Raw genomic sequence first — 14,457 nt, forward strand, 5'->3', positions numbered from 1 at the left:
ATCTCATGTTTACAGGATGTTAGAGCTACTCTGCTCTTGGGACTTGGCTTCATTTGTAAATTGAATAGATAATGCAACTTTATCTACAGTTGGTATTTTTTGCCTCAAGTCGGCTTTTCCAAAGTTTTCCTTAATATATATATATATATATATATATATATATATATATATTTCTTATTTCTCTCATCATTATCTTCCCCTTATGTCCTGAAGGAGTTGCAGAATTCCTTCTGAAGTTTTTTGTGGAACCCTAATCACCATGTTAGGTCAGTTTATAAGAGGAAACCTACTCCTTACTGCTGGAATGGAGGTTCATGCTTGCAGTGAAGCCAACACTACGGAGTTCAGAATAAGCAGATCACGTCCCATGGTGGCATTTGATACCTCTGGAAAGCTGAAAAATGTGGGCACTACCCAGTGATAACTGGTTTTATTTTTTAATACTGGTTTTACAGGGGGTTTTAGATTTTTGGGACAGAGTGGATATAGGAGTCAGTAGCAATGGAAGGGCAAATAACAATGTGTGTTTTCTCCATCTCTCCTCTTAATAGATGTTTAGAGATGTGTTACAGAGGCACCATTAAAGCCAGATATTTAATGTTGTGGAAGATGGTAAACTGGAGAATGCATCAGAGAAAGATGACAGCATGGGGAGACTGACATTCAACAGGACTTTGAGAGAAGGCTTCTGGACTCGCAGTTGCATCAGGTACTTCAAGGGCTGGCTGTGCTACTTGGTGTGATAATGCACTCACGCTGCCAGGTCACTGCCACTGCCTTCCACCTCCAGAAATTTGCTCTCTCACCTTTGCTACTTCAGTCAACACTGCCATGAGGTTTATTTTCATAAACCCTGGTAATGTGGCAGCAGCACTTTTATTAGCACTTTGACCTCTGCTGTTTCCTTTGGTTGAGGACAGCTTTATCTGAATGCTGCCTTTTTCCCTCCTCTCCAGAGCTAAGAGTCTGCAAAGCCAAGGGTCTTGTTTCACCCATCCACTCACTGGTTTTCAGGTCAAGACTGTGATCTTGGAAGGTTGCTGCAGTTGGTGAAAGGGCTGGAATAAGGAACAGCCCTAGTGATAGGCCACAGCCTAAGAACCAAAGCCAAAGCCCGAATTTAGCTTGGGTAGGGCTTAAGCACCACTGCTGTCCTCTTACTTTGCCTCTGGAGAGTTACCCTGGCCCCAGGCTGAAGCCAGACACGCTAATGATAATGCACTGTTTCTCAGGAATTTTAGTCCTGAGAAGAAGCTTTAGTTACATTCTTACTTCATATCCTTTACCTAAAGGACAATCCATCATTGCAGCTAAGTAGGGGAAGTTCCCTCTTAACTTCTTTCTCTGGAAAGTGAAGGAATTATTGGGAATGGGGGGCTGCTACTATACTGAATGAGGCAAAGCAAGCAGAAACTGCCTGACAGCTCAGGGCAGCTGCACCTCTTTTTCTCCTATCATTAGCCTGCTTTTTATTTTATCCCCCTCCCTTCCTCCATTACGACATGAGGCTGCCAAGCACAAAGGGAGAGTCTGAAACTGCTCGCCTCGAGGCCTGGGAGGGGAGGAAATAACAGTTTCTATTGCCAGATTAGCAGGAGGCCAAGGGTACAGAGGGGCAAGGGCAGATAGTGGCTGGGTGTGGAGTGGCATAAGGGAGGGACGGAGGAAGGGAGGGGAGTTAAGGAGGAGCACTGGGTTAACTTGTTTTGGGAGGATGTACAGTAAAACGTCAAGAATCTGTTATAATAGATCAGTATAACTTCATCTGGGGAGTCCTGCTTGAAGTTCCGAAACTGGGGATAATCAAAGTAAATCTTTAAGCACTTGCAGTTAAAGCCACATAGAAATACAGAGCTCAGCTCCTTGTGTGACACTGAACAGTTCCCGACGTCACACAAAACCACACCTCAGCAATCTTCACATAAGGTGTTTGAAGAGCTGGCTCCATTTTTGAACCTTCTCTTCCCGGTGTCAGCAGCTTCCTTAAAACAATATATCAGGGATCTGGCAACCATTTTAAACTTTAAAAGGAAGTTTTTAACTTTCTTTTTTTTTTTTTTTTTTTTTGCAACTGCTGCAAAGAAACGTTTTTCTGTCTATCATTATGTGATAAGTAGTGTTACAGTAGAAGCCGTGCTGTACTAGATGTCGCTGCCACCGTTCAAATTTGACAGTACTGTTATATATGATAAATGTCATCACATATAGCAGGAATTTTGGAAGAGTTTTAGAAAATATATGAATGAGTTTCTTGCGAACTCATCTTACTGTAACTCTGATACAGAGAATTACCCAACAGTGTCATAATGCTGTTACACTTCCTTGTTTTAACTCTTCAGTTCTCAGTTGTGTAAACACCCTACTACCAATCTGTCATCACAAAACGGGGCTTTTTAAAATCTCTTATCTGCTGTTTGTTCATAGGAAATCCCAGACCATGACTCTGCTGGGACATTTTGAGCTTTTGGTCAGCGTTCTGGCAGGTGCTGTGGAAGTTTTTCAGATATCGATATGCAGCGATACCGTCTTAAACCCCTCCAGTGGAAATTTACGGTCTTCCTCATTATCTTCCCCAGTGCTTTCAAGTGACCAAAGTCTTTCACCGGTCATGTTGTTTCCTCTCTTGAAGGCAGCAGAGCTGCCTATATTAGGAAATGCGGCCGAGCCAACTGTGATGTAGGCTGGTGTCAGGGAGCAAGGGTGAAACCGCGGGGTTTGCGGCAAGCCCGGCCCTCGCCGCAGGCCCGGGGAGCGGTGCTGCGTGTGCGGCCCGTGCCGGCACCGACGGGCCCGCTGTCCCAGCACGGGCCAGAACGGGCTCCGCGGGCCCGGGCCTCCGACAGCGGCGCTGCCCCTCCGGCCGCTCCCCTTCCCGGCTGCTCCCCAGCGACCTGGAAATCCCCGCACACTCGGGTTTCCCCGGCCCGAAGAAAAGGGCGTAGGAAAGTCCCCGCTGACGGCAGCGCGGCCCTCCCCCGCCAAGCTTGGCGGAAGGCTCGGCGCACCGCCGCACGACGGCGCTCGCGAGGGAAAGGACGGCGCTGTGCCCGGCCCGGCAGTCGCCCAAAGCTGCCGGGCGAGCCGGGCCAGCGTTTCACAGGCGGGGCGAAGACGGCGGGGCTGGCTCCTTTCCCCCCGCCCCCTGCCAGGCACCGCATATAGGCTGGGCCTTGTTGGGGCCCGCTGCGGGGGTCTGCTTGGAGGCCGTGAGTACGGGGCACGGAGAGGGGGGGGTGTGCTGTGAGGTGGACTGGGCCGCGGCCCTGCCGGGAGGGCGCGGCTGTGGGGGGGTGCCTGTGCCCTGGGCCTGTGTTCTGGGCCTGTGCCCGATCTGGCGTCGCCGGCGGGGGCTGAAGGAGCTGTGGGGTCCCCGGGCTGTGGTCTCCGGCGCTGGATGGGAGCGCGGCTGCCCCGCTGGAACCTGCTCGGGGAGCGGGGCTGGGGCCCGCTGGAGGAGAGGGAGCGGAGAGCGAGGCCCGGAGGAACCGCGGGGGGACGTGGAACGTGCGGCTGTCGCTGCCGGGGGTTGGGGCTGCGTTCAGGCCCCGCCGTGCCGGGTCTGGTGCTCAGGATCTGGTACCTTAGCGCAGGGGGCTGTTTTTGCAGTGCTGTGTCATCATGACCGAGTCTTTCCTGGAAAAACTGTTTGAAAACAGATCGGCCAGACTACTAATTATCTAATTTTATATTTATTCATAGCTACATATATAAAAACCCTTTGAACTTTGTGTTTGCCCTTACTTGAATTTTTGGGGAAGTTCAGTTTTGCCGATGTCCTTGCTTCAGATATAATTGGATTTACCTAAATAAGAAAATCCAGTAAATAAGAAAATCCACTGACTCTTTATGTCAGTGTTCTAAAACTGTGTCTTCATTGTTTGGGAATCTGCAAGCTTAAACCAATTTAAATGGATGCAACTTCTTTAGTACAGGATCTTACCTTTAGTTATACAGCTTGTGATTAAGTAGCCTGATTAATCTGTCTGGCAAAAAATTCTGCTTGTGGGTTAAACAGTTTTGCATATGTGTCAATAATAGGGAAATTAAGTGTGTGTAATCACTCCATATCACAGTGTGTGAAGTTGACTCCCTGGAACTTTAGCTGACGTTTGACAGGCAGACGAACTTGGGGCTGTTCAGCCTGGAGAAGAGAAGGTTGCATGGAGACCTCATAGCAACCTGCCAGTGTCTGCCGGGAAGCCAGAGAGGGACTCTTCGTCAGGAACTGTAGTGACAAGATACACGGTAATGGGTACAAACTGAAAGAGAGGAAGTAGGTGTTAGATATTAGGAAGGAATTCTTTACTGCGAGAGTGGTGAGACACTGGAACAGGTTGCCCAGAGAGGTTGTGGACATCCCAATAAGTGGCAATGTTCACGGCCAGGTTGGATGTGGCTGTGAGCAGCCTGGTCTACTAGAAGTTGTCCCTGCCCATGGCAAGGAGGTTCGGACTAGATGATCTTTAAGGTCTCTCCCAACCCTTAAGAGTCTATAATTGCTAAAAGCTTGTGCTGTTTCAATTAGTGTAATTGCTGTTTGCATAGACATTGCATGCACCTCATCTTGTGTATTTTAAGACACTCTTTTTCTTCCTTACAGGTTTTGTTCTGCCACAAAAGATACTTACAATTTTTCCTTGAGGACAGTCAGTGCCAATATGGAGGCGTAGGCACCTTAGAAGGGACTTCAGTCTTACCTCTGGGAGGTAGTTCTGTGCAGAAATAAAGAAACTAAGGCATCAAATACTTTTTTTTAATCTGAGAGTTTTGTTTGCTTCTGTATGCCATAAACATGGCATACAGGAAAAACTTAATTCAACAGTGTAAAGCATCAGAATGTCTCAACACAAGGCAATTAATTTATGTTAAATTTGATAACTCTGTTCTTGTAACTAAGGCACCAGGTTAAAACTGAAGTGCTCTGTTAATTTGGTGCTGAGTTGTAGACAAACCTATCCCAGGTTTGTTAATAAAGAGAGTTCATCCTTTTCTGAGACAGTGTATAGGATTTGTTTCTCTAGTAGCTGAATATTCTATACATGCGAAGTTGAGTGTAAACTAACTTCTTTAGTCTTAAAAACTTATTACAACAATATGCAGAACTTGAGAGGTGTTTTTTTTGGAGTTCAGTAGTAGCAAATATATTAAGGTCAGTTTAGTACCATCAGTTCAGGATCTCTGTTTTTTGTGTGCCCTTTGAACTTGATAAACCCTTCTTTTCAGCCTCCTAGTGAGGTTTTGCAAACTAAAATTTTTGTGTGTGTATAAGCTACATGTTTATCAGCTGTCTAGGGTGAAATCTTGTCCTTAAATCATCTAACATATGTTTTGGATAAGAACAATATTATTTTAGTTGCCCCCCAATTTAGTTTCTTTATTGACAAAGGATTTTGATAAACCCATTTGTGGTTTTCCTCTTTTGATCCGACCTCCACTAGCCTGACAAATTGTTACTGCTCTCCCAGATATACAGAACAAGTAAAGCATGTGATGGTTATGTGATTTAATGGAAATTGCTTTTCAACATGCTTTCTTCAATTGTTAAAATGGGATGGGGAAGCTTTTGCACTGAAAGCAGTTGCTAAACTAAGGTACAAGAACTTGCCAAATGTTTATAGGCTGTTAAATCATGAGGTCAGTTCTATTCGTATGCACATTTGAAGTTACACTTTAAAAGTATTTATTGCTTTTGTACAGACAGGGGTTGTTCCAAATTGCCTTTAATGCACACAACTACCTCCCAGAGGAAGACTTGTCCCATTTTTCCCAAAATAGTCCATTATGAACATAGTGGAAGATAGCCCTTTCTTGGCTAGCATCATGAGGCAGAGTGCTCTGTGTGAGGAACTGAAGTATGACCTGTCCTGTGAACTCTACAGAATGTCAACGTTCTCTGCCTTCCCCATGAACACGCCGGTGTCAGAGCGCAGCCTTGCCCGGGCTGGGTTTTATTACACAGGTGTGCAAGATAAAGTTAAGTGCTTCAGTTGTGGCTTAACATTGGATAACTGGCAGCCAGGAGATAATGCTATGGAAAAACATAAGCAGCTGTATCCTCGCTGCAGTTTTGTTCAAAGAATGCTTTCAGTTAACAACGTTGGACTGTCGTCTCGTTCTGCCTTTTCACCCTCAATTGCAAACAGTCTCCCACCATCCCTACATTCCATAGCACTTTCTCCAAGTTTAGAACATGTTGGATATTTCAGTGGCTCATTTTCCAGTTTTCCTCAAGACCCAGTAACTACTAGGGCAGTTGAAGACCTTCCATTCTTGAGCCCTAAGCTTCACAATCATTCTATGAGGACAGAAGATGCTAGGCTACGCACCTTTCAGTCATGGCCACTGACGTTTCTCTCACCCACTGATCTGGCAAAGGCTGGACTTTATTACCTGGGGACAGCAGACAAAGTTGCTTGTTTTACCTGTGGTGGTCAGCTGTGTAATTGGGAACCAAAAGATAATGCTGTGTCAGAGCATCGGAGACACTATCCCAACTGCCCTTTTGTGGAAAACCTTATCAGAGACCAGCAGAGTTTCAATGTTTCAAATGTGAGCATGCAAACCCATGAAGCACGTGTTAAAACATTTGTAAATTGGCCAACCAGAATTCCAGTTCAGCCTGAGCAGCTTGCAGATGCTGGCTTTTACTATGTAGGTAAGAAACCCAAACTTCACCAGTTTTATTCATACTGCTATGTCAGCATTTACTTAGAAGTAAGTTGTGTCAAGGTTTGCTAGATATTTTGCCTTGTTTTTTTTTAAGGTCGCAATGATGATGTGAAGTGTTTTTGTTGTGATGGTGGGTTAAGGTGCTGGGAATCTGGAGATGATCCATGGATTGAGCATGCAAAGTGGTTTCCAAGGTAACTTGCAAAATCTTCATCATAATTTGTTCATATTCCTAAATGTTTTAATTTTGGCAGCTGTTTACTGCACTTACTAGTTTTGTTTAACTTTATTCGATACACAGATTCACTCTTTTATTTGGATGTATTGCATGTATGTCTAAAAGCTTTGAAGTCTGTAGGTGGGTGTAATTAAAACATTTCTTCATTAACGGTGGCATATAATGCTTTCCCCTTCATTACTAAAAGCTGTCTGCATCCCCAGATCACTAACAGCAAGTGAGACTGCATTGTTAATGAGCATACTTTTCTGTGTAAGAGAAGCAGTCAGTAAGTCAGTGCCCTCCTCTCTGATTGAGGGGAGCAAAGGCTGCTGAGAAATGAAGTAGAAGGAATGTTTAACTCATTGGTTCTGGTTTTGTGCTCGTGCTGAATGGTCTTGAACCAGTTTTTCTGGTTGTGCAGTTTACTTTCCTACCTGTGGAAGGGCTTGTGAAGATTTCAGTGGCTCTTTAGTATGTCTCTACTGGAAAAAGAACAGAAATAACTTTTTAATGTCACCTATAATTATAATGGCAATTTCACACCTAATTGTTATCTGTGCCCATGGAAATCACCGCCTCCATTACAGAAATAGCTGCATTTAATTTCAGGAAAGCTAATAATAATTCTTCTCATTGTAGATCTCCAGCTAGGCTTTCATGGGCAATTTATCAGCTACTGCTGGACTATATGATGTATGTAGGACTAAATGATGCTCTTGTTTCTTACTGTGTTAAGCCTGTCAGTAAATGTACATAAGAGATAAACCTGTGTTAGTGAAGCAGATCTGGCTATGATAATGGTGTTATATTTCGTTAAATTCTTTCTTCGGAATGATTTGAGTAGGAGATAAGAATGGTGAGATGCAAGATAGAAACAGTTTATTGCTGCACTTTGTAGTGATTCTGACACAGTATCGTTTCTCATGACATGCCATTTTGATTACAAGTGGTAGCAGAATGTAAAGCTGCTGCATTTATATACATAAGCCTACTGACAGCTGGATGTAATGGAAAAACTTTATCTAAGTGTCACCGGACACTAGGCTGCACCAAACTTCCAATTAAGAGTATTTTTTCTCTTCTGAAGGAAGAGAAAAATATTTAACTTACACTGGGTTTAAACCTGTCCGTTCTTCTATGGGTTTTTTTTTTTTTTCCCTTTGGCAGGTAGAAAGTATGATTTGATGCACTTTTGTCAATGTTTCAGGTGTGAGTATCTGCTTCGTGTAAAAGGAAGAGAGTTTGTAGATCAAATTCAGGCCAGATTCCCCCATCTCCTTGAACAGGTAAACTTTTACTGTCCTGTAACTTTGCTCTTTCCCTTGTTGAACAGTGCTATATTCTTTTTTTGAGTTCATTCTTCTGTCTCATTTCTGTGCATGTTTCTCCTGGGATTCTAATATCATAAATGCTCTTCATGAGCACATGAAAGAAACTAGTGCTGAACCATGGCTAGTCTTGGACTAGTAGAGTTTAACCTCTACAGATTACTTTTGGAGAGTCCTATGAGGCAGTGAGCTCCTTTGTGTTAGCAGAGGGAAGTTCTGATTATACACTGAGTAGTGCAGATCAGTAATTATTATTTCAGAAATCAGGCATGGACAATGTGAATTATTTCTATTCGTAATTCTTATGGCAAGAGTAACCAGACTTCACTTCAGGGTAGTGGTCAGCACTAGCTTTGTGTTGATTATACAGTTGCACAGATTTGCAGACTTGTGTAACTGCAGGTGGAATATTTAATGGGTAGGAAGCTTAGCAGGATTGGTGACAAACAATATGTTAGAAAGGTACAAGGAAGGAAGAGCAGTAGTTCAATACTAACATAGTTCTCTTGTGTTCTATAGCTCTTGTCAACCTCTGATCCACCTGTAGATGAAAACCTTGATCCACCAAGTATGTATATTAAAGCATATTTTTAAACTCCCTCGGCATTTTGCAAACTTAATGATTGCTAAGTGAGTTAGTTAGCTTTGGATAGCCAATTCTTAGATTTATTTCCTAAAAGTTTAATAATTCTGATGTTGTGTTGGCAAGTTCCAAGGAAACACCTCTAAGAGATCTTGTTTTTCATGTTCCCTATTTTCATACTAGCGGCTCATATTAAAATTTTTGGGTTTGCACATTTGCTGGTTTTTTTTTTGTGTTTTTTTTTTTTTGTTTCAGGGTTGGGTTAAGCAAAGCAAGTGTTGAGCTTGGTGGGACAGTTGCTAGAGGGTGTCATGACTATGCAGTTATGCAATTCCATCTCTAGGCACGTAACTAGGTAAATGCTCTGAGCTGAGCAGCAGCAGTTGAGGAAGAAGGTGGGACAAGCTGATACAGTGAAGTCTTTCTAGGCTGGACTCTACTTATGGTGGAAAAACCCACTCACCTTCTGGGAGTGTATGCTGTCCTAGTCACTGCTGACTGAGGACAATGACACAGAATCCCATGTACCTGGTGTTTACTAAATTAAATGCAGATTACTGAATAAGAGTTGGAATAGAGCAATTGTTTGTACTATAAACTCTGACTTCCCTCCCCAACCCCTGGCACACCTCCAGGCCATTTTTCAAAGCTGAAGTTGGAAATAACTAAGTATAAAAAAAGCTGCTAGGACACAATGGAATTCTCAGTGGTTTCTCTGGATTAACATAGGTTTTAAAGAAGGCCTGACATAGATTCATGTTTATCTTGGATTCAATCCATGACTGACTGGCTTCCATTTTTAAAACTACTTAAAAAAATTCTCTTTAAACAGTTGAAACTTTTTACTGCTCAGTGTTGATGTGTGTAATGTTGATGTGTCTGACTTTCTGAGGTTGTATGGATATTTTATTCTTTATATTTTACACGAGGATTTCCCTTTTTCATTAGTTATTCGTTTTGAACCTGGAGAGAGCCATTCAGAAGATGCAATCATGATGAACACACCTGTGGTTAAAGCTGCCTTGGAGATGGGATTCAGTAGAAGGCTAATAAAGCAAACAGTGCAAAGTAAAATCTTGGCCACTGGAGAAAACTACAAGACTGTTAATGATCTTGTGTCTGATCTGCTCACGGCTGAAGATGAGAAGATTGAAGAAGAGAAAGAAAAGCAGTTGGAAGAAGTGGCATCAGGTAGGCATCAGGAATAAATAAAAGTGAAATCTGAAGCAGTTAGTAATATGTATAGTTTTTGTATTTGTTTTTGTGCACTAAGTGATTTAGTTTAATTACTGCTAGGATCAGCTTTTCTAAAAGCGTTGTCAGGATATCTGTATGGAACCAGCAGCCTGAGAATTGTTTCACTCCCTTTTAGGAAAATGGTTCATAACAGAGGCCAAGGGTTCAGAATCATCTCTTCTTTCCAAAGCCTTTTTTTTTTTTTTCATTTGTGTGCCTTTATATTGCTGTCAATTAAACACTTGGTACACTATTTTTTATCCAAATCTGCCTGCTCTTTAAGCTGCTTGAATCGGTAAGCCACCATATCTACCTCCTAAGGATAGGCCACAAACTTCTACAAATTCAGATTCTGTAAGATGGCCAAAGATCTGCTTTTCTGTCTGACTCAGCCCATGTATGTCAGCAATTTGTTAATTTGATGTGTCTTTTAACATTCCCTGTTGCTTCAATGCCATGTAAGTTTTGAACTCTGAAGAAATCCTTCTGATTTTGTGTTTGTGAAGCATAATGAAACTTCTCAATTATAAATGGAATTAAGGATGCTTCCTTCCTAGTTGTATTTCTCTCAAAAAAACATAGATGGATTCAGCATTATAATCCTACTGGAAATTTTCTTGTTCTTGTTTGTGGTAGAGTATTAAAATAGTCTGCAGAGTCTGGTTGTGCTGTACTTCTGGTTTTCTTGTATATAATCTTCATAGAAGAGCTTTCTTTTATTTACAGCCTAGCACTGACAAAAGTTAACCTCTGGCACATCAATGAGTTAGCGTTGGTGTTATTTTTTTCTTTTCAATTGTTCAGAGAGTGTAAATCTCACTTATATGGAGTTATGTGAGATCCTCTTCGATCATTTAACCTAGACATGGGAGCAGGAAATTACCTTGCTGAACAGGCTTTGGCTCAGAAGCTGCTTGTTTGTGGTTTCCTTAAGTCTGTTTGTTGCGTGAATACCACTAAAACTTGCTGAGTGTTTTATTAATGATGTGTAATAAGCAAACATTGCAAGTAGAGTTTAAAGAATGAATCAATTATTGCTAAACAGAAGTGCAACTCGGAGTAGTGTATTCCTAATTCTCTTATCTAATTCCCCCTTACGTTCCAGATGATTTGTACTTGATCCAGAAGAATCGAATGGCTTTATTCCAACGTTTAACATGTGTACTCCCAATCCTCGGCAGTTTACTGTCAGCTAAAGTGATAACAGAACTTGAGCATGATGTTATTAAGCAGAAGACTCAGATACCATTGCAGGCAAGGGAACTGATAGATACAATTTTAGTGAAAGGAAATGAAGCAGCCAGCATCTTCAGGAACTGTCTGCAAGATTGTGACCCTGTGCTCTACAAGGATTTATTTGGTATGTCTCTCTGGTTTCCTTTTGTTTTTAAAGGATATCCTTTTATAGAAGTCTACCAGTGTTCTCACAACAGTCTAAAGAAAAAGAAACAAACAGATGCTGTTTGAACATAGATGATAAGGAGTTTTTTTCTTTTATTCTAGTGGAGAAGACCATCAAGTATGTTCCCACAGAAGATGTTTCAGGTACCTTAAATTCTACCTTCTTATCTTAAAGACTGTTGTAGAGCAAACAACTAACATAAAAAAGAAAATTACTGTGGTTAAAAAATGGGTTTGGTGCTTTACCCTCTCTCTAATTCTGCTTTAGTAAAAAGACTGAAAAAGTTAACCAAAAGTTAAGTGCTTGTGCATACTTGCAAGTAAGTCTATCAGCTCTAAGCTGTATCCTGTGCCTTGCTCATACTTTTGCACACCACCAGATGTAGAGCTTTCTGGAGCTCAACAATTCAAGAAGCACATGCTGGACTTGATCCTGATACAAGCATTCAGGCATTTGGGAAAGACTGGATAATGAATAGTTGGTTAGCATTTCAGAAGAAGTATCATCTCTGCTTTTCCAGAGTGGGAATAGGTGTCCTGAGATCTAGCTTGACCAACAGGTGTGTAGAGAAAGACTTGTGAGACATGAGATTGAGTTTGCTCTGGTCCTGCAGTTTAATCTGTTAATAGACGGCAGAAAAGTGTACAAGCTGGATATAGCCCACTTCCACCAGTCAGGCTGTGTTTGTGTTTCTGATATCCAACTGGCTGACAAAAATTTATCTTATTTTTTTCCAGGTTTACCTATGGAAGAACAATTAAGAAGATTGCAAGAAGAAAGAACATGTAAAGTTTGCATGGACAAAGAAGTTTCTATTGTTTTTATTCCATGTGGTCACTTAGTGGTGTGCAAAGAATGTGCACCATCCCTTAGGAAATGCCCTATTTGTAGGGGGACAATAAAAGGTACAGTCCGGACATTTCTTTCATAAAGAAGGAGATTTGCAAAATTTCTTTGTTCTGCCATCCCCCAGCTGCTGAAGCTTAACACAGCAGTATCTTAATGGAAAACTGTAGTACAGGAAGAGGATTAATCATCTACCTAACAGAGTTCTGTGATAGTAAAGTGTATCCTCATTATAATGTGTGTATGATTATGTATAGAAGGCCTTTGGTGCCAAAGATTTTCTGTTCATAAAACTAACTCAATATTAGGGTGAGGTTTTTGTGGCATTCCTTTCTGAGTAGGGAAAGTAGTTTCAATAGTATCACTTCTATTCAGAGAGGTTTTTGGTTAAGTTCCTAAAATGGAGCTTGGCATAATTCTTATGAGTTTCCTCCATGTGGATGTGAGGAAATATACTAAAATTGCTGTTATTAATAGTTAATGTTAATTAACTTCAGCTACTTCTGGTTTAGCTTTCTTCTCGACTTAAGGAGAAAAGAGGCTAACTGTTGCAGGAACAGCAGGACTTCTAAAACTTTTTCATGTCTTGATACTTGTGTAATGTATATTGCTAATAGTTTTTATGAAGACTGAATTAAAATATTTCTATTTCTCAAACTTGGGCTTGTTTACTTTGTTGCCATTGTTGGCTTTTCTCTGTAGACTGCAGTGATTAGAATGCTGTCTTTTCCTGACAAAAGTTTGGGGTTGTTTGCCTGCAAAAGTACAATAAAACTTCATTGCATTTGTCTTCCTTTCATTTTTGAACAGGGAAGTGAACTTCTCTGCTGTTTGGTGATTTCCTCTTTATTTAAAAACAAACAGTAGCCCCCCACAACCCCAACAGCATCTGATACTTCCTTCTGAATTGATTTTTCAAATGACAGAAATCCTGTTCCTTGTGACCCTAAAGAGGAGGCAGAGGGTAGCTATACAGTCTGTGCTAGGGATTAAATGTAAAAGCTACTTTTCTGTGTTGGAACTTTATAGGGATTGTGCAGTTAAATAATAGGATTTCCCAGGCACCTCTGAAGTCTTGGATTCTGTTTTGTAAGCTGATATTTTGGGAACTCCTATGCCCTTAGTGGTTGACTTATTACCTTTTTCAGCTTTGTATCCCTAGACTTGCATGATGGATACCTCCATCATGGGTTCCATGGTGGGTTGCAAGGATTTCGTGTCAGTCACTGGAAGAATACTGCCAGGTTAATGGCAACAGGTCATGCAGTGGTGGAGTCAGTTTGTCTGGCTCTCATTTAAAGTCAGTCATCTTCAGTCCACAGTTGCCCACACTTAGAGCCTGAGTGTGGATAACACAGTCTTCAGTCCAGACCTGGATTCTTTACCTGTAGGTTAGCTTGCTGTAGTTCTTTCAAATGCAGACTTTTGTTCAACTTTATTACATGCACATATCATACATTTATTTTTACTACTAAAAATGTAAATGTTTCAAACCTAGCATGTATTTTTAAACAGCTTTGATTCATGTGCTTTTCCTTTCCTGGTTTTGAAATGCCTCTAAAAGCACTTTTGTCTTGTGTAACAACTTAAGAAGTTTTCACAACCTTTGACAACTTTTTAAGAAAGAAAGCTCAGGACTTGAAATTTCATTAATTTATTCCAGGTGAGAAATTAGTAATATTAGAACCAAGTGTACTTTCTACAGATTAAGATGAACCTGCAGGGGGAGTTGGGGAGGTCAGGCTCACCTGAAGAATGTGGAGGTTCTAGCAGGTACACCTTGTTTCTGAGCAGAGGACAGGAAAAAACATACTAGCAGGCAGACTTTTTAAGCAATGCATCTTTCTTTAGAACTGTGTGGGGTGAGAGTTTTTCAGACACTGCAATTAACTACATATAAATCAGATGAGAAGATACTCAGGGCTTTAAAAAGTGTTCAGTGTCATTTGTGATGCCTGCATCTCCCTCAGGTCCTGCAACATACCAGTCAGCTCATCACTGAATGTTTTGAATATCCCTTCAAACACCACTGGCCCTCTGCACTAGGCACCTGAATTGCTTTGAGAAGTGGAAGAACTTGATCTAGAAACTAGTGGATAAAACTCTGTGACCTAGTTTTGGCAGGAAGGCTGATGTAGGTTATGACTCTCTGCTACGCCCTGCTATAATGACT

At 41.6% G+C, this 14,457-nt stretch overlaps 1 protein-coding gene across 2 annotated transcripts; it reads left to right on the top strand.

Annotated features, from left to right (window-relative positions):
- The first annotated feature begins 2,907 nt into the window (after nt 1-2,907).
- On the top strand, nt 2,908-13,098 carry LOC128803223 (inhibitor of apoptosis protein-like). 2 transcript variants are annotated; one of them, XM_053969926.1, is made up of 9 exons: nt 2,908-3,206; nt 4,601-6,655; nt 6,764-6,863; nt 8,097-8,175; nt 8,737-8,785; nt 9,749-9,991; nt 11,142-11,396; nt 11,540-11,581; nt 12,176-13,098. In XM_053969926.1, exons 2-9 carry the CDS (start codon nt 5,782-5,784, stop codon nt 12,367-12,369), a joined length of 1,836 nt encoding a protein of 611 aa, XP_053825901.1. In that variant the 5' UTR covers nt 2,908-3,206; nt 4,601-5,781; the 3' UTR covers nt 12,370-13,098. The 2 variants fall into 2 exon arrangements, with proteins under 2 accessions (XP_053825901.1, XP_053825902.1); XM_053969927.1 differs by lacking the exon at nt 2,908-3,206 and adding an exon at nt 3,558-3,576.
- The last annotated feature ends 1,359 nt before the right edge of the window (nt 13,099-14,457 follow it).

The sequence above is a fragment of the Vidua macroura genome, chromosome 2 (assembly GCF_024509145.1).
Source record: "Vidua macroura isolate BioBank_ID:100142 chromosome 2, ASM2450914v1, whole genome shotgun sequence".
NCBI classification, from domain to species: Eukaryota; Metazoa; Chordata; class Aves; order Passeriformes; family Viduidae; genus Vidua; species Vidua macroura.